This window comes from Sinocyclocheilus grahami, unplaced genomic scaffold (assembly GCF_001515645.1).
Source record: "Sinocyclocheilus grahami isolate Dianchi unplaced genomic scaffold, SAMN03320097.WGS_v1.1 scaffold16.1, whole genome shotgun sequence".
NCBI lineage: Eukaryota > Metazoa > Chordata > Actinopteri > Cypriniformes > Cyprinidae > Sinocyclocheilus > Sinocyclocheilus grahami.
This window is the reverse complement of record NW_015505195.1, coordinates 1-20,748: the sequence shown is the minus strand read 5'-3', so window position 1 is coordinate 20,748 and position 20,748 is coordinate 1. Positions and strand designations below refer to the sequence as shown.

The following is a 20,748-nucleotide window of genomic DNA, read 5'->3' as shown; positions in this document are numbered from 1 at the left end:
TGACATGGCATAGATTAAATGTGAATCTGAAATGGAACAGGAATAAAGGGAGAGAAGATGTGACACTGCAGCACTGATTTTTTTCACAAGGGCAAATGAGGACACACCAGGAGAGACAAGACTGCTGCACTCTGATTACTCTGTCTTTGTGACATTTTCAGAACCAACACTTCTATCAAGATATGCATTACAAATAAAATGTGACAAATGGTTATCAAAGAAGAAGTGTCCCGATTTTTGTGTACAACGACGGGAACATTGTGACGTTATGTAGCCATTATGTAACTTCATCAACATCATCAAATATTTCCTGTCAACCAACACTTAACAATGAGGATATGATGATAGATTTTCATGAATCAACAGTAGGGATGTAACGATTCACTCAACTCACGATTCGATTCGATTCACGATTTTGATTTCACTATTTGATTCGATTCACGATTTTTTTTTTAACAAAATGAGATTTAAGACAAATTATAAATTAAATGTGTCCTTTTATTATTGCTTGGACAAAATACTGCACGTTTCTTTGTGAAACTGAAATATAACACTATAATAATATACTAATATAGCACTTGTAAATTATTGCTCTTTTGTTGGTTTTGATTGCTTCTATTGTCCTCATTTGTTAGTCACTTTGGATAAAAGCATTTGCTAAATACCAAAATTTTAATATAATGTAAATGTAAATAACAAAACTAAATTGAAATTTTAAAACAAGCCCCAAATCAAATAAATAACATAAAAGAAATCTCTTCATATAAACAAAATAAGTCTTTGTCTGTGCTCTTTACATTTAAAATTAGAGGCAACCAAATTACATTACATTACATTACAAATTACATTGTATAATTTCGAAATTTTAAGCAAAAACAAAATGGTTTGACTTCAGTTTTGTGAAACTATGCATAAAAAATATCTGCATGAAACAAACAGCAGAGGAGCTGAATGAGACGCAGATTCACTCTCTGCCAGTAGGTGGCGCTTAATGCGTTTCCTTGATTTCCGCTGTAAACAAAGCAGCGCTGCACTTATGAACTTTAATATGCATTATACAGAGGCAAGAGGAAAAGAAAAAATACCATCTAAACTTTTCTAAAGACAGTAAGTTCCCCTCAGACATACATTCATATAAACGCCTGCCCCTAATTGAATCGCAATTTGTTTAGCATCCCAACCGATTTGAATCGTCACATATTTAAATAGATTTTTAACTGGCTCGCGGTTAATCGTTACATCCCTAATCAACATTACAAATAAAACGGGTTGGACGATGTCTACAGTGAAACATCGCGATGGACGAAGACATCAGCGGGGGCGGGGGTTTGCCTGAACCCTGGATCCTTATATATGGCACGGAAAACAAATAACGATTTCTAATACCGTGTCTACACCGGAAGCAAGCGGTGCGACAAAATACTATAGAACCACTGATCTATAACAGCGATTCATTATATATCAGTGTATAGAACTTATTATAATCAGTGATGCTGTCTACACTGGATGCGGTGCGGTGTGGCGCGACACGACAAATCCCCGACAGTAAACTGCTGCCGCGTTCTATTTATGACGTGCTGCTGACACAAATTTCAAATGATTTTCAATGGTCTCTTTGTTGCATCCAGTGTAGACAGATGGTGCATCTCAATCAGCTCCCTTGTTCAGTAGTTAGGGCACTGATCAGGGAGTCGGCCATTTTAAAGGCTGTCTCAATCGTGAAATCCTTCCAGTGCACTGGAACGTTTGCTCCCTGAAAAGTCCCACAATGCACCACAAAAACTAGGGAGCATCGGAGCTCACTATGCTCCCTTACCGGAAATAGCGTCACATTTCTGAAGCGTAAAACATAAATCACATGAGCCAACTCGATAAATATAATGACACGCTATAGTAGATTTGAAAAGACAACCCGTTTTTTTCAACATAATTCGTATATATTTCAACATTTATGCACATAGCTAGACAGGTAACAAACACATTTATATAACATTTATAATTAATATTCGGCTGAAATGTTGTAAGAACATGTAACAGAACGATGTGCTTAAAGAGAATAGAAAATAATATCAAAAAGGAGATCGGTTCTGTCTGTTGTTTATTAATTCAAGCGGTGACGTTCTACTAAGTTGTCCATTGACGCTGTACGTAATCATGTCACTGGAATTCGAGTGATCACTGTCCCAAAGTGCAGTGAGTCAGGGAACTTACCAGTGCCCGAATTAGTGTACACGATCTACAAGCTCGGACACGGTGTGCCTGTTACATTACAGTACATAAAATTTCACTTATCACATAAACAGAGTAAGGAGAGATGATTGAGGACGATGGCGAATGATTTGCAGATCCTGAGCACCACTGACAAACATCTAATCTTGTAAAATGTGTGGTAAGTACTGCTGCTCCGTAGTATAAACAGAGTACGTGCGATCGTGAATGTCGAAAGTGAAAGTGAAACTAAAAACCGATCGTGCATTCAAACGCAGTTTCAATGCCAGGTATAATAGCGGCTCCCTGATGCCCGAAATATATGTAGTATAATTACCCAATGATATACTGCGAGGGAAAAGCGTGGTGCTCAACATTGTGATGTCTATCAGCAATCGGCGATGGACGATGGCATCGTCTATCGGCCCAACCCTAAAGTTGGCCCTCTCATTATACAGAATGTAAATGAAAAAAGTTTACTAAATTTTATAGAATGTATAAATGACTTTTGATAACATTCGTATTAATATTTATATATATTTTAAAGTGTCATTAATATAAAATACTAAATCAACTAATCTATTTAAAATTGTGCTTTGATAGTTTAATTACATCACTGAATAACCCATGACAGACAAAGCAGAATCCCAGTAAAAAGGATTCATCTGAAAAGGTACATTTGTTCTATGAATTATATACAGGCATAAAATATTTACGTAATTGCCCATATTTTAATTGAACATATTATAATACATGACATTTAAAGGGGTCCTATTATGCCTTTTCACTTTTTTAATTTTAGTCAGTGTGTAATGTTTGGGCATAAAAAAGATCTAGAAAGTTACAAATCTCAAAGTCCACTCCAAAGGGAGATATTCAGTTTTTTAAAAATCCATTTTCAAGAACTACAGCAAACGGCTCGTTTGGACTACAGCGTTTGTTTTCCGGGCTTTGTGATATCACAAAGCGGCTCATTGGAATATCATTAAAATAATTCCCGCCTACAGAAATTCAAATGGTTGGGGGGTGAGGAGGGGCGAGGTCGTGGTTAGAACGCTTGGTTGAGTGAGCGCATCAGAGGAGACGACGAAGAAGAAGAGCTGCTGTGCTGTAGCCTCAAATTTTTGGCATGTCTAGAACAGCGGTTCTCAATTCCAGTCCTCGCGTACCCCCGCTCTGCACATTTTGTGTGTTTCTCTTATTGCTTCATACATTTGCTATATTTGACTGTAAGTGCCCTGCGAAGTGGACATTACCGGATATTCCTCCATGATTCCAGTTTGAAGGGAGCGTATATGTTCCATACAAAGGGCATTTAAGTGTGCGAGACGTGAATTTAAATAGTATTTATTTACAGAGGTATATTATGTCCCACTTCACGCTTCTCTTGTAAGTTTTGTTTGGGTGTGAAGACGCTGCAGGCAGTGGCGCAGCGCAAATCTGTAAATGAATATTCCGAAGTGAAGTAAACTTCAACGGATTTCCCCTGCTCAGGGAGTAGGGAGCAATGGACACTGTGTCAAGGGAGCATGTCAATTGGAACACAGTTCATGCACGGAGCTCACTTCTAACGAGATGATCTGAATCAGGACACTTATAGATGCTTGTGTAAAAAGTGCTTTAAAATAAGCCTATTAAATCAGCATACTAGAATGATTTCTGAAGGATCATGTGACACTGAAGACTGGAGTAATGATGCTGAAAATTCAGGTTTGATCAGCAATAAATTATATTTTAAAGTATATTAAAATAGAAAACCATTATTTTAAATTGCAATAATATTTCACAATATTACAGTTTTCTTTTCTGTATTTCTGATCAAATAAATGCAGCCATGATGAGCAGAAGAGACTTCTTTAAAAAAAACATTACAAATCTTACTGATTCCAAACTTTTGAACAGATTCCAAACTTTTGAACAGCAGTGTATTAATTATATATATATATATATATGGATTAAAAATAACATGCAGAGAAAGATGTAGAATTTTTTTTTAGATAAATTAACTATTTGTCTTTATTTCTCTGTTTCTGTAGATGACAACGAATGTGACATCCATAACGGTGGCTGCTCTCACCTGTGTATTGATCTACCCCTTGGTTTCATGTGTGACTGCCCCAGTGGAATGAGGCTGGTCCAGGACACACATTGTCAGGGTGAGAATTTAGTCACACTGGTCAACTGTTTAAATGATTGCATGGTCCAATGTAAACTAGTTACAGTGTTGTTGTAGAAATAGCACAGTAGAACAGTCAGTGTTCATACATTTTTTTTCCATGTAGTGTACAAAAGTAGTAGTATTCAGCAGCTCATATGATCTAAACATGCCTGCCCCTGTGAGGCGACAGGCTCCTTGTGAGATGAAACCGATCATTTCTTTGTGTGTTAATATGGGAACATTTACTGAATACTCATTTAAATGTCATAAAATTAGCTTGTCCTGCTTTACTATTTTGGTTATGCTATAGTTTACCACAATAAATCAGTTGTCTTCAAAAACACACAAAACATGTATTATCTTTTAAAAGTGTCATAGTAGATTTAACTTTTCCACTCAAATACTAACTTTTCACTTCTAGATGTGGACCACTGTCTTGATTCAGATGAGTGTGATCAAATTTGTGTCCGTACCAATGGATCTCTTGCGTGTGAATGTCAGGATGGGTATGTGCTGACCGCTGGGACTGGACAGTGCAAGGCTACAGGTGAGAGGAAGATTTCGATGTAATTGGCCCGTAAAGACACAGACAGTCAAGATTGCATATCTTGAGTATTTTGTGTGTATACTTGTGTCAGTGTCCATTTAATATTATTATTTTACATTATAGTATTTCTTCATATTTTGAAATGGCTTTTATTTGTAAATTTTTTTGTTTTAATTTTAGTTTAAGTTTTGGTATTTGCTTTTTTCAGTATTATTCGATTGTTTTTCTAATATTTCTATTTAGTTTATCTTTTTTTTTTATTATTCGGTTTGAAGTAAAAGGCCACATTTCTATTTTTAATTTAAGTTTTAATATTCTAATTATCTAATATTTATCTTTTATTTTACATTTATTTCAGCTTTAATTCAGTGAACAAAATTGATTTTTAATAGTTTTAGTAAACAATATTGACACAGATTTGGTCTTGTACAGGTGTTGCTGTTCATGTGGCGGTCAGCACTCACGAGGGTGTTAAATGGATGGACCTCAGCATCTCTGAGCAAAGAAACATCACATATAAAAGAGCCTCACCAGGACCTGTTTCAGCACTTAATGCAAAGAACACGTTATATTGGACCAGTCCTGAGAATGACATCATCTACAGGTGCAGAGCATTATAAATTAAATTGAAAATTTTACCCATTAATATCATTAATGCTCAAATGCTTAAAAATCGTTCCAACACAAAACATATTTGTCTATTTCAGGGTGTCTTTAGACTCCAGTGACTATAGACCAGCTGTGTTGTTAAAGGCTTCCATAGGCGTTCTGGGATTGGCGGTAGACTGGATCCATGAGCTTCTGTACTGGGTCAGCACCGACACTCATGCTTTACACGTGGCCTCTCTGAATGGCTCCAAACAAAGTGAGCTCATCTCTGGGCTCTCCAGACCTACTGCAGTTGCTGTCCAGCCGCTGCTAGGGTAAAAATACTGTGTCTTCTTCTCTATATAGTTGATTGTCACATAAATTTGACGTGTAATGTGACAAGTGCTAATATTTTGATTAATAATAATAAAGAAAACATTTGTCAGAGTGATGAATTGTGTACAATAAGAGCAAGAACATTTTTTCAGGAAAGATATGGCCAATATTGATTTTTTGTTGTCTTTAAATGGGTACTCCACCCAAAAAATAAAAATTCTCTCATCATTTACTCAGCCTCAGGCTGTCTTGATGTAAATGACCTTCTTTCTTCAGTGGAACATAGAGATTTTTCGAAAAATAATGCATCTCTGTGATTCTATATAATGCGAGTTCATGGGTCCCTTAATGTTGACACTTCAAAAACCATGTAAAACGAACATGATAGTAATCCATTCGACCTTAGCTGATGAATCAATGTCTTATACTAATGTTTTAAACTTTTTTTAACTATAAACCATTGTTTCAAATGCAGATTTATGAATGCATTCTTAATGTAACATCAGCACATTTTGAAGTATGACGAAAACGTGTTATGAAGAAGTAATGCAGAGGCACAGAGGACTGTCACTTCATGCGTGAGTTTATCGTTACGTCAAGCATTATTAGTATTTTTCTCACACACCTACTGTTTTGCTTCAGAAGACATTGATTCATCAGCTAAGGTTGTATGGATTACCGTCATGTTCTTTTGCATGGTTTTTGAAGCCTCAATTTTGAGTTACCCATCAAATTCATTTTCTGTACTCACAGAGATGGATTCTTTTTGTAAAAACCTCTGTTTGTGTTCAACAGAAAAAAGAAAGTCATATACGTCTGGGTCAGCATGAGGGTGAGTAATTGAAAAGAGAAATACATTTTTTTGTGTGGAGTATCGCTTTAAGGTTGGATAATATTTGAATGAATTTAGTGAGTTTGTCTGAATGATTTGAACATGTTTTTCTTCCCAGGTATGTGTTCTGGGCAGATAGTGAGACGTCTCCCAGAATTGAGCGTGCCAGTTTGAATGGGACGAGCAGAATAGCACTGATTACTTCATCTATACGCTATCCTGTCGCAATCTCCTTGGGTTAGACTTCTCATAAGCAATTAAGTTGTAAAATCTAACTTGCTTTTATCACTCCATATTTTACTTCATCACTTATTGCATCAAGGTTTTTTTTTTTTTTTTTATAAATTATACCAAACCCATCCATAAACCAATCATGGATCATACACCTGAAAACAAGATAAGAGTTAGATAAACTGTGAAATCCAGTCACCTTTATTGTTATAGTGCTTTATACAATAAAGGTTTGAAAGCCGCTTCACAGTATTAAACAGGAAATTAACAATCAATAAATAAATAAACCGATTTTTTAATTTTTCTTTCCTCATTTAGATATCACTCGTGGTCTGCTGTACTGGGCTGACTCAGGTCTGCGCACAATATCAAGGGTTGCATTTGATGGACAACATAGAAAGACGGTTGTAGAGTCCAACGGATATCTGGATCAACCGTTTGGACTGGCCATATTTGAGGTTCATAACACAACGCATATCACTTTTCTTCATTCTATATAAGTATTTCCCTACCAATGACCAGTTTACTTTTATAATAAAACAAAAACAAAACATGCCTGTTTCACTCTTAATAATATTGAATATGATCCATTAAGCATTTTTATTGATTTATAACAACATTAATTAAAATCTAATATTGATGTTGCATTGATAATGGAGTAGTGAATTTCTTATGTATGTCCCCTGCAGAGTCGAGTGTACTGGAGTGACCAAATGACCAACTCTATTTGTAGTGCAGACAAGCACAATGGCAACATGCTCCAGGTTTCTCAGAGACTTGGTTCTGTTTCACCGGCTGGACTGGTCATCCTTCATCCACTGTTACAGCCTACAGGTAGTCAAAAATATTCTCTTACATAACTTGTTTTTGTTCCATATAGTACCGTAACTAACTTCTGTTCTTGGTAGAGCCAAGTTAAGTGTGTTATACATGAATGCACTGTTTAATAAATATTCAAAGCAGCGTCACAGTAATAAACAGGAAAATGACACTTAATGTCAGACAAATTCAAATTCTGACGCAAAGCAGCTCTAAACAGAAAATAGTGTCATTATTCTTTGTTGGTTTAGTTCAATAACAGTGTAAAGGTTCAAAGTTCAGTTAAGCTATTAACAGCTCTACAGAAAACCATAGTGTCTTTATTCAGCTCAGGTCAGTTCATTGTTAGATAAAAGTGTCGATGCTGTAAGATTCCGCTATACAGCAGCTCTGCAGAAGATATTATGTAATTTCCGCAATCTTTCCGTAAACCGTTTAAAAAGCATCCAAGTAGTTTGCATATTTGTGTGTTTAGACATTACATAAGTCATACTTTCATTTGTTCTGATGACTTTCATTCTGAATTGTGGAAAATAATAATAAAACAGAATGAGTAGATTAGTCCACATGTGTTTTCCCTACAAATTCAAAAGAATGTGAGGTTAATCGCATTTGCTTCAAAACAAAAGCATGATTTCATAGTTTCAATCTGTGCGTAGAGAGCAAATTAATTTTTTTCGATTTGATGACGTGTTTGTACCTCTGTGTGTGCATGAAACTTCAGGTCATGCTGTACTCTTGGTGAGGTTTGTTTCTCTCTCCGAGTCACCCATCTCTACTCTGAAAAACTTGATTAATTTGCTCATCTATTTTTGGTTAGTGAGCATTTGTGTCTGTGTAGATTTGTGGTTCCCAGTTACTGGCTCAGTTATAATTTACTGTTAAGTGGATCATAGCTCGCTTATTTTGCTCTTTTGTTGGAGAAGCACCTGCCTTGTAAACATGTTACTTTTGTTTGCATCTGGTCAATTGGTAAATGTAATATTGTAGTTGCTATAAATGGCTTTTCTTTGCTTTTGTAGCTCAAAGAGTCTGTGTACTGTACAGTAACACGCCGCTTCATCTGTGCTGTGAATTATCACGCAAGTTTTGAAAAAAAGTGTGAAATGTACTTTCCAAGATGCTACATTTGATGTGGGGTCACACCATTGCTGTGAATACCATTTGGGCTTGGTTTTTGCAAAGGTTTCTTGTGGGAGTGTGGTTTTGTTTTTATACTTTGTTTTAGACCAGTCAGTGGAGAAAGTACTAAATAAGTATGTAACAAAACAAGTACAAAAATGTATCATCCTACACCTAAACGAAAATGTCCTTAAAACCAAACATTAAAATACATGAATATTTCATTGAACTACAGGGATCCGATAAAATACTAAATGATTAACATGACAGGTTGAACAGGAATATAGATAATTTTGGTTTCTAGTCACCTCTTGATTTGACAAGAACAGCATAGCATTGTGTTCTTAATTTTTTTTTAACTTTTACTTTGTCAAGTCAGTTTTATTTGTATATCGCTTTTCCCAGTAGGGTTGCAAAAAGGTGGAAAATGTACAGTAAATTTAGGAAATATTCCAGAAATTTTGGAAACTTTCCAGGATTTTTTGGAATATTCCAGGGATTTTGGGAAAGTTTCCGGAAATTTACCGGAAATGTTCCACCCCTTTGCAACCCTATTTCCTAGTACATATTGTCTCAAATCAGCTTTACATAATTTCATGATGCTAATGTTTATAATACTTTAATGCAATTTGTCTGGCTTCAGCAAGCATAAGTGACAAGTCAATTTGTACCACAATACAGTTTAATTGGATGCACAGCCTTCAATGTCAAGAACATATCAGAAATGTTTCTTCCTTCCTCTTAAGTTATTTTTAAAATGTACAGAAGTTATTTAAATAAGAAAAGCCTTTGAATTTGCTTTGCTAACTATATGCGTGGTTATGTGATTTGTTGCATTTAAAAAAAATGTTTTTGTTGATTTATTTAGCATTTTCAGACAACGATCCGTCACGCTACACTTGCTGTGGCATCACACTTTTGTGAATACCACTTCTGCTTGAATACCACGTGTAGTTTGTTATACTTGAATTGGATTTCCTTAAGGATCAAGAACAAATACATAAATTGATTACTGTACAAAAGTAAATGAAAATGTCCTTAAAAACAAGTGTTTCATAGAACAACAGGGATCCGATAAAAAAATAAATGTTAATAAATATATTAACATGATATAGGCTGAACAGGAATATAGATTATTTTGCTTAATAATAATCCTCTAATCAGCATGATAGTTTCATGCTTTTGGCAAGGATGGCACGTTGGTTAACGGAAATGTTTCTTCCTTCATTAAAAATGTACAAATAAGCTGTTTTATTTTGCATTTTCAGACAGTGATCCATTGCAGTCGAAAACAAGAACGCCACTTCCTGATTCACAATTTGCATGGCTCCTCTCATTGACTGGTTGGTCTAACTTCTCTGTTGCAACCTTCTTGCATTCATCATTTTGAGAAGTGACTTTCTGTGTCACTGCTTACAGTAATTGGACTGATGTTCCCTTGATCACCTTTATTTGTTCTTCGTCTGTTAGTCATCATCAGTTTGCTTTTGGTGGGGGCAGTGCTATGGCGGCAGAGATCTGAATTCTGTGCCTCTCGTTCTCGTTCTCCTCTCGGAGAAGTGACGCTTAAAGAATCCCAGGATCCTCTTCTGTTATCCAGGCTGCCTATAGTACATGAGCATAAAGTAAGAGTGAGTGTTTTATAGCCTTCAAACTCAAATTACAGAGACACAATTACAATCATTCATTCATTCATTCATTCATTTCAGTCTGTACAGGGAACAAAATGAAAAACTGTGCATCTTATGAAAATATCTCTCATAGAAAGACATTTAAACATTATGCACACCTAAATATATATTACGTCAGTCTTCAGTGTCATATGATGATCCTTCAGAAATCATTCTAAAATGTTGATTTGGTGCTCAAAACTTTGCTTCTTAATATTTTGAGAAAACTGTAATACATTTTTCAGAATTCTTTGATGAATAGAAAATTTGAAACAGCATTTATTTGAAATTGAAATATTTTGTAACATTATAAGTGTCTTTACTGTTACATTTGATCAATTTAATGCCACCTTGCTGAATAAAAGTGCTGAATATTTTTTTTTTTACTTTCCACCAACTTTTCAATGGTAGTGTATTACAGTTTCCACAAAAATGTTTAAAAAAAAACTTTATTCCATTTAAAAATGGATAAAGATTAATTAAAGGAAAGGAAAAATGGAATGACCATTCATTGAAATGGAAATTGAAAATAAAAATCCATTATAGTACTTTATCAATTAATGCATTTAAGGGCTATGTGTAAGAATTTCATGTATTATAACTTTTTTTTATTGCCAATGTGTGATCAGCTTGTCAAAAAACTTAAAGGAACACTCCACTGTTTTTGAAAATAGGCTCATTTTCCAAATCCCCTAAAGTTAAACAGTTGAGTTTTACCATTTTCGAATCCATTCAGCCGATCTCTGGGTCTGGCGGTAGCACGTTTAGCTGTAGCTTAGCATAGATCATTGAATCTGATTAGACCGTTAGCATCTCGCTCAAAAATGACCAAAGAGTTTCTATATTTTTCCTATTTAAAACTTGACTCTTCTGTAGTTACATTGTGTACTAAGACCGACGAAAAATTAAAAGTTGCGATTTTCTATGCCGATATGTCTAGGAACTATACTCTCATTCCGGTGTAATAATGGGTGCAGCAGGCGCAATGATATTACACAGCGCCTGAAAATAGGCTAACTTCCGTCAACATAATCAACGTGACCACCTGCTTGCACGGGGAGCGTGCTGGGGACTATTTTCAGGCGCTGTGTAATATCATTGTGCCTGCTGCACCCATGGTACGGCAACAAATTTAATTGATTATTACGCCGGAATGAGAGTTGTAATGACCAGCTAACTTCAGGACGTCCCAGAGTGTCCAGCAAGCGCCAGGACCGTCTCCTCCTGAGGAGTCAGCTATGGAATCATGTCACCAGCAGTCCAGAGCTTGCTCAGGAATGGCAGCAGGTTGGTGTGAGAGCATCTGCATGCACAGTGAGGCCAAGAATTTTGGACAACGGCCTGGTGTCAAGAAGGGCAGCAAAGAAGCCACTTCTCTCCAAGAAAAACATCAAGGACAGACTGAAATTGTGCAGGAAGTACAAGGATTGGACAGTATAAAACTGGTGCAAAGTTATTTTCTCTGATGAAGCTCCATTCCAACTGTTCGAAACATCGATAGTTCGGAGAAGAAAAGGTGAATGCTATCATGAGTCCTGTCTTGTGCCAACAGTGAAGAATCCTGAGACCATCCATGTGTGGGGTTGCTTTTCAGCCAAGGGAGTAAGCTCTCTCATAATTCTGCCTAAAACCACTGCCATGAATAAAGAATGGTATCAAAACGTCCTCCAAGAGCAACTTCTTCCAACGATCCATGAGCAATTTGGTGATGATCCGTGCATTTTCTAGCATGATGGAGCACCATGTCACAAAGCAAGAGTGATAAAGAAGTGGCTCGAAGATCATTATATTGAAATTTTTTGGATCCGTGGCTAGACAACTCACCGGATTGACAACTCCGTAACATAGAGAACCTGTGGTCCGTCCTGAAAAGGCGAGTAGACAAGCAGAAGCCCACGAATTGTGATCAACTCCGAGAACTAATAAGGCAAGAATGGATCGCCATCAGTCAGGATTTGGCCCAGAAACTAATATCCAGCATGCCAGAGCGAATTGCAGAGGTTAAGAACAAGGGTCAACACTGTAAATATTGACACACATTTTTTTGCCAATAAAAGCCTTTAAAATTTATGATATGCTTATCATTGTTTTTCAGTATACCATAGAAACGTGGAAAAATAATCTACAAATACTGAAGCAGCAAACTTTGCAAAACATAAAATTGATGTCACTGCCAAAACTTTTGGCCATGACTGTATGTTACATGGAGGAGTCGTGGCCTAATGGTAAGAGAGTCGGACTCGTAACCCAAAGGTTGTGGGTTCGAGTCTCGTACCAGCAGGGATTGTAGGTGGGGGGAGTGAATGTACAGCGCTCTCTCCCACCTTCAATACCACGACTGAGGTGCCCTTGAGCAAGGCACCGAACCCCCAACTGCTCCCCGGGCGCCGCAGCATAAAAAAAATGGCTGCCCACTGCTACGGGTGTGTGTTCACAGTGTGTGTGTGCACTTTGGATGGGTTAAATGCAGAGCACTAATTCCGAGTATGGGTCACCATACTTGGCCACATGTCACGTCACTCACATGTGCACGAGTGCGAGCACAAGCAATAAGTTGCTGGCTGCAGTTCACTTAACTGCCACCGGTGTCACTAATAACAAGGGTTTCTGAGTTCTATATATATACATAGCCCCTTTAAGGAAACAAATTATTTGAATTTCGATTTGATGACTACTGTTTTCTGTATTGTTTTTCCTCTTGCCATTTTCAAGTGCATGCTTGTTTGCATAACTAATGTGTTACTTGTATCTTCAGGATGGCACACAGAGTTGTTCAACACACTGATATGGACAGTTTTCCTGTGACAGGAACTGTAGCCTTCCTGTGGTGGATATCACAGCCCCCATTTCCTGCCGTGTTTGGGCACGAGAGAAAGTTAAGTGAGGCAGGCAGATGGATTCCACACAAACATCTTGCTTGGTGACCCCAAAAATGATTGCCGAGTGTCTGTTTATGATCGATAATCATATAGAACAACAGTCAAACTAAGCGTTCAGTGGAACATGTTTGTCTTATAAAAATACGCTATAGTCACTATCAGATTTTTCAGTGCCTTTAACTTAATTATATCGGTCTGAATAATAGCCATGTAACTGTACGCAGTATATTTCCATCTTACCATTTGCATGTGTGGATTATATTGGACACGGAATGGCAAAATGTCATCATGACAGTGTTCTGAGCTTTAGGTCAATAATTAATTGATAATGTTATATGGTACACCAGAGCTGAGTTATTACATGACGTTTATCAGTTTTAAGCTTGTTTTAGGGTGCTGTTCTGGTTACTTTCTACTGCTGTAATTTATGAAGTGATAAATGTCTGTTCACCATTGAATTCATAGGCTCATAAGTTGAACAATCTGTCTTGTCTTTGTAATGTTTGCCTAGAGACAAAATCAGTTAGGAAAGTTTTTTTTATTTTGAAATTCATGCTTTAGACTACAGAGGTGATTGTTATATTTATTATGTGAGGAGAAAAAAAAGAAATGCTATTTATTTTTTTCTGGTTTAGATCACTTTTCCTGTTCTCTTTAAGTTATAGTGATAAAACTGTTAATCATTTGGCTGTAAAACTGATTTTTTTTTCTCTACATTCTGATTGTACATAATTTGAAAAAAGGTGGTTTGAATGTTTTTAATGACTCTAACCCCAACATATAAATGTATCATGTTACGAGAAATAAAAGTTGGAAATGTACTTTTGCTATATTTCTTAACCAATTCTTTTCCCTTATTGTGTACATTTAATTATTCTTTTGTTAAAGGGGTGGTTCACTGTTTTTTTTCTAGGCTTGATTGTGTTTATGGGATGAAGTCTAACGTGTTAATGCTTAGTTTAAAAAAAACACATTATTTTTCACATTTATTCCACACTGCTCTGTCCCTTCTCTGAGAAACACACAGATCATTTCCTGCTATGAAGCCCCTCCCTTAGAAATAGGCAATGGGCTCAGATTGGTTAGCTAGCCCAGTGTTTTGTGATTGGCTAAACCGCCTCTAGTGCGTGTCTAAACGTCCCGCCCCTAACCTCAGGGGCATGTACTCCTGTTGTATTGTAAACAACGGCGTCGTTAATATCGCTTATCAGTTTGAGCCCGATTGAGAAGCAGAGGATATTATTGAAGAGGATCATGCAGAACCTGTGCGAGCACGGCTTTTAATGGTAGGCCTATGTTTTTTGTTTGTTGTCTCATACTTTTAGATACGCTGTTATTTGTAAATGCTACTGCTTATGTTAGCTTTTAATATACGGTTTTATCCTGATTAAAGCTTTAATACAGTACGGCAACTGCATGCGCGTCCATGTTTAACGCTTCTCATAGCTATGTGAAAATAAGTGTATCATTGGAACAGTTCATCGTTGGAGCTGAGCTGAATGAGAGAGAGAGAGAGATGCAGAGCAGGGGGACGCGAGGAACAGTGTTAAGAACCGCTGCTTTAGAACAGTGATTTAGAAACTTGTGAATCCATTAGAATCATTAGAAGACAGAATCGCGATTCATATATGAATAGATTTTTACGTGCACCCCTAGTTTTCTCTTCCTCTTCTCTAAAGCAGCGCAGCATGGCCTCACCCCCTTTGCTGCCCTTTCCCGAGGGGGGGGTTTATCTGGGTTTGTTACGTCATGAGCCCGGGAAGTAACTTGTAGTCCCTACCAGCCATTTTTGTAGGCATTAAACTGCCAGAATTTTAAAAGACAATATATCCGTTTACATTGAACTTTCAGCTTCGTAACTTTGCAGGTATTGTTTATGCTCAAACAGCAACATTACTCACTAACGTTAAAAAAGTGAAATCGCAATCAACCACCCCTTTAAAGGAAAAGATGTAAACGTCTCTGGTTACTCAGCATAACCGTGGTTCCCTGAGAGGAGGGAACGAGACATTACGTAGACATTACAGCCCATAGAACCGCTTGCGGGAAAGTTATGAAATTTGGCACACTGATAGTGACTAATAATGATGAGGTATCATCATTAACCACAGCAAATTTTGAGTCTATCTCAAACTCTCTAGCGCCACCACTTGTCCAAAGTTTCACTCATGTTTATGCTAATAACTTTTGAACTGAAAGGTCTAGAAGAAAAATTCCTCTGAATCCTTGGCTCATGCCAAGTCGAATGGACACCAAAAATCGTAAGGTCTAGTTTTTTTCTCTATTTTTAATAGTTGAAAAACCTACTTTTTCGAACTCGTCCTAGATGGTTTGTCTGATTTTCACCAAAATTGGCTCAGATCATCTTCAGACCATGCTGGCAAAAAGTTATGGAATTCAAATTGGTTCGTTAAACCGTTCTCGAATAATGCGCAAACTAATTTGACGAAGAGCACGTAAAAATGCATGTGAGGCTATATCTCCGCAACGGTTTGGCGTATTGAGACCAAACTTTGTGTGTGATTTAACAACCATGACCTGAGGCTACCTGCTGTGTTTCAGTGCAGCGCCACCTAGTGGTCCGGAAATAGGAAAATTTGCTATTTTTGCTTATAAGTTAACCTGAACACTTTTCCCACAAATCATAAAATTGGTCTCAATAGATTCAGGGCAACAGGCCGAGTCAATTGATATCCAATTGTCCCATATCAGCCATTTTGAAATTTGTACTAAAATGCTGTATTTTATGAACGCAATAGCGTATCAATACGAAACTTGGTATGGGTCATCAGCACGTTGCCCTGAAGGAGCCGGAGAAGTTTCGAGCCAGCGCCACTTAGTGGTAAAATCAAATATTCACATGCTTATAACTATGGGTGTGGTCGACTTATTTTCAAGCGATACCAAACATGCCAAGTTTTGCCTTATGGTTTGTGCAGCGTTGCATTTTAGTGCTTTAAAAACATTTGCCAATATCTTAAAAACTGTTACTCCGATCTACACAAAACCACCGTAGGAAATTCTGAAACATAGCCGGTTACATGCAAATGCCCAATTGCCATTTTTTTTATAGTAAGTGGCAAAAAAATGCAACGTCGGCCATCAGTCATTTTTTCTCTTCTCATATATAAAAATGTCTATAACTCCAAAACAAAATTTGATATTTTCAGATTTAGATATGTATGGGCACACTCTAAGGACACAAAATTTGGTGGGATTCTGCGTCTTGGTGGTGCTATAATTGAACAAAACATGAAATTGCCATTGACTACAAGAGTATTATGATATAAAATGCTATATTTTACGAATGCGTCGGTGTACCATTACGAAACTTTGTATGTACCATCGAAGCCATGACCTGAAAGTAACTTGTGGTCAAAAGTTATAATGAAATTTCAAATAAATGCTAATAGTTTTCTTTGAATTTTGCCTATTGTAATGAGACTGGTATTAATAGACTTCTTGGGTCATGCTGAGAACCGTGATACCAATGTTTCCTTAGTCAGCCAAACTTCCTGTCCGCCATTTTGATTTTCTTTAAAAACCTACTTTTTTAAACTCCTCCTAGACCGTTGGTCCAATTTTCACCAAATTTGACTCAAATTTGAATTTGAAAAAATTATGGATTTTGTGCCGATATACGAAACGGGTATCACTTAACTCATCCACAAATTTTCTGGAATGATGCCAAGCTGCATCTGGGGCTGTATCTCTGCAAAGCTTTGAGATATTGACACCAAACTTTTTATGTGCCATTGTCACCTCACACTGACCATGCCGCATCAATTTGGTCACAGCGCCACCTATTCGTCAAAAAATGAAAAACCATTCATTAACCACTAATAATTAAATTTCCAAAAATGCTAATAACTTTTGATCAAATTAGCCTATTGGAATATAACTGGTCTCAAAATACACCTTGGGTCTTGCTGAGAACATAGATACCAATTTTGCCATAGTTTGCCAAACTTCATGTCCGACATTTTGATTTATGTTGAAAACCTACTTTTTCAGACTCCTCATAGACCGTTGGTCCGATTTTCACAAAAATCGAGTAAGATTATCTTCAGACTGTACTGACAAAAAGTTATGGATTTTGTGTTGATAGACAAAACCGTTTTTGCATAGCGCCGCAACAAATTTGAGGCATGATGCCAAACTACGCATGAGGCTGTATCTCTGCAAAGCTTTGACATACTGACAGCAAACTGTGTGTGCCATTGTCAACTCACACAGAGCACACCACATCGATTTGAAAACAACGCCACCTGTTGGTCATATGTGATAAGCCATTAAATCATATTACTGGTGTTTGTATTCATGATTTTTCAGCTGGTTTGACTAAAATCAACCTAAGATGGCTTCAATTACTCATTTGTACAGTTGGTCTGATGCTTGCTTCTGTAGTGCTTGGCCCCGTAATTGCTGCTTGCAGCTATATTTTTACATGATTTTTGGTCTCAAAACCAAAAATCGAATTTATGTAAAAACATAAAACACTAGGGCTGTGCGATATTGAAGAAAAATGCAATATGCAATATGCCTCTAAGAAGAACAAAGATACAAATGAAATAAACAGTGCTTTAACTTTCAGACAGGCTTACATTAGATATATTTAACAGTAGCATTCGAGTAAGAAACAATACAGAAACTCAATCAAATGTAAAACTAAAACACTGCATAGTCTTCACATGAATTAATATACACTGATTCATAATAAAGCTACAAAGATTTTTCTCTTTTTCTTTTGTTGTTTGACAGACAGCTGCAGGTTTACTGTATTAGGCTGCTGGGATATTGCTTCGAATCTGATTTCTTTCCCAACTGTTCACGTTCTCTTAAGACTAGGGCTGCACGATTAATCGAAAATTAAACTGCAATCGTGATTTGGCAGAGGCTGCGATTCTTTACATGTGCAGCTCTGTGATCAATAGTAAATACTGCTCCATCCGAAGGCCAGAGGGTGCTCTTGCACTGAAACTCCAAATCTGCCCCGCAGAAGAAAGAAAATGCATGTAGTTCCAGGAAAATCCTGATTGCTGCAGCTGAATAAACAGAAGGTTGAACTGCTTTCACTGATTCAATGTGGCTAATAAACACATGACTATGACAATATATGGTTTATCTGAGTTCTTAATATAATTTTTATTATAACAAATTATATTTATAATGCAATGCTAATCGACATAGTCTTTATCACTGCATAGAAAACTATGAAATATGTTGCGTGTTATTCTGTGTAAGAAGCCACATCACCTCACAGAAGGATTTATTTTAAACACTCGACTGACGTTATAAAGTGAGTTTGGAGTAAAGACATGTTATTAAACGTCTTTTGTTGGACAAGAGGTTAATAAATGCTTCTCATGTTTGACATATGTTGCTTTTTCAAATGCACGTTATGCGACTCAAACTTGCAGTGCTTTCAGATGGAGCAGTATTTACTACTGCTTGCGCGCTCTTAAGGTCAGGGTTGCCAGGTTTTCACAACAAACCCCCCCCAATTACTACTCAAAACTATTCCAATAGCGTTTCAAGGGGGGGGTCCCCAAGTAAAAAAAAATCATGTTCTTTGTGACGGGGTTCCCCTGGTGAAATTCTTTTTAACTTCAAGCAAGTCATGTAAGTAACTTTTCGCAATGTTTAGAAGTAGCCTATTATTAAAATAATAATTCAGATACCGCATGCCATAAAGCTCTTTCAATCAACAAACAAGCATGGTTCACTGCTGAATTTTGGAGCAAAACCAATCTGTCAGTGGCTTTATAACATGATAACAGTTATTCCAGCAAACTAATTTACTAATGGGCAAGCAATAACAGAGAAATTGTATCTAATGAAATTCTGTCAACAAGATCCACCATTTGATTAGTGGCGATATCTCTGTGTCTTGCACACCATCCCTACCAGTAGGGTATTCGTAACACCACTTTTGCAGGAACCGTGGTGCCGGTCCTCATTGGGCAATGCTCACAGCAAATATTTCCCCTGCAACTCTAGAGATATATACTGTGTTTTACATTTGGATAACAGCTCTTGGCACTAACTATAAGTGGTAGTACTGTATGTTTCTTCAAATAGAGAAAAAAAATCTGCCATTTATTTACTCTTGGGCAATTCCAAACTTTTCTTTCTTCTACAGGAAAAAAAAAGATATTCTGAAGAATGTCTTATCTGTTTTATACAATAAAAATGGTTTAAAACCCAACTGAATATTAAACAGCTGAAGCATTCTTCAAAATATCTTCTTTTGTGTTTTGCTTCTGCAGAACAAAGAACATTTTGGAATAACCATGAGAGTGAGTAAATGATTGAGAACAAATTGTGTGAATATGAAGCAAACCCAAAATCTAAAGGTAAGACACATGCTCATTATCCAGATCGAGGGAGTACTTAGGTGTTTATCCTTTCTTCGCATCACCTTCAAAGAGACCTTTTTTCGATGCCGGTGTTTTGGCGATTTGTGCTACCCGCTCAGATTGTGCTACCTCCCGTTAAAAAGATAGGTAGCACAAATCGATAGCGAAAAATGCTACCTATCAGATTGTCCTACCAGCATCTTATTCATGTGGTTTGAGGCTTTTTTAATGTCCATACTGTGGAATTACAAATTTAAGAATCTGTTTAAAATATGCTGATCCTATGTTCTGACATAGCATCACATGAAAAACTAAGGTGAAGTACATTGTATTTAGCATTTAAGGTAAATTACATCAGACAAATTATTATCTTAAGCAAAGTGTAGCAAGAGGTTCCTGTCTGTTCCTGTTCTCTTATTGTTAGTCAAATGAACCAAATTACTGAGACAATCACCTTTTGTTTGTAATGGCTCTTGGTGCCTCTGTCCCAGTCTTTGAGTAGTTATGCTGATTGGATTAGGACTGTCAGACTGATTGGATTATTACCTATGCATTTGGATGACACTGTTATGCTTATGAGATCAAAGCTGGGAAAAGGCCGGTGTCGGGCTGATTCCTGTACTTCATTTGCATGCTTTGTTTAAGGTAGTCACCCAGGTGCTTTGTCTCCATTTCTAAGCACCGCCCCCTTAAAATGTATATAAACTACAATGTATTACTGCCTTAGTCAGACTTGGATGACTGCAGCGACACACAGCGAGTCCTCAATAAAGAGTGACTTCTGTATGAAAGATATCCCAACGTCTTCTGGTTTCTGCTTCGACGAGGAAAAAGTTTCCTTAAGTTTCCTACAGTTTTGGTGCCGTGACCCGGATAGAGCCCCTCACCTGAATCCATAGAAAGAATGCTAGACTGATCCCCACAACTGAAAAAGGTGGTCTCGCGACTCTTTTTTGGTCAGATAGCGAATTCAAATCACTGTTAGGAGTGCAAATGAAC

The 20,748-nt window shown here is 37.0% G+C and overlaps 1 protein-coding gene across 1 annotated transcript; it reads left to right on the top strand.

The window, feature by feature from the left end:
* The first annotated feature begins 1,298 nt into the window (after positions 1 to 1,298).
* LOC107549659 (low-density lipoprotein receptor-related protein 8-like) lies at positions 1,299 to 14,006 on the top strand. The gene is made up of 11 exons (XM_016230836.1): positions 1,299 to 1,326; positions 4,245 to 4,364; positions 4,788 to 4,913; positions 5,346 to 5,517; positions 5,621 to 5,836; positions 6,788 to 6,906; positions 7,219 to 7,358; positions 7,590 to 7,734; positions 10,110 to 10,184; positions 10,312 to 10,466; positions 13,267 to 14,006. The coding sequence occupies exons 1-11, from the start codon at positions 1,299 to 1,301 to the stop codon at positions 13,294 to 13,296; spliced, it is 1,326 nt and encodes a 441-aa protein (XP_016086322.1). The 3' UTR covers positions 13,297 to 14,006.
* The last annotated feature ends 6,742 nt before the right edge of the window (positions 14,007 to 20,748 follow it).

What these genes read in the sequence shown, in the direction of transcription:
- LOC107549659 (XM_016230836.1), top strand. Translation starts at nt 1,299, where the DNA reads ATGGACGAAGACATCAGCGGGGGCGGGG. An exon ending in GCTGTCCAGCCGCTGCTAGG is followed by an intron (nt 5,837 to 6,787) that starts GTAAAAATACTG and finishes TTTTCTTCCCAG; the next exon opens with GTATGTGTTCTGGGCAGATA. An exon ending in CTATAGTACATGAGCATAAA is followed by an intron (nt 10,467 to 13,266) that starts GTAAGAGTGAGT and finishes TTGTATCTTCAG; the next exon opens with GATGGCACACAGAGTTGTTC.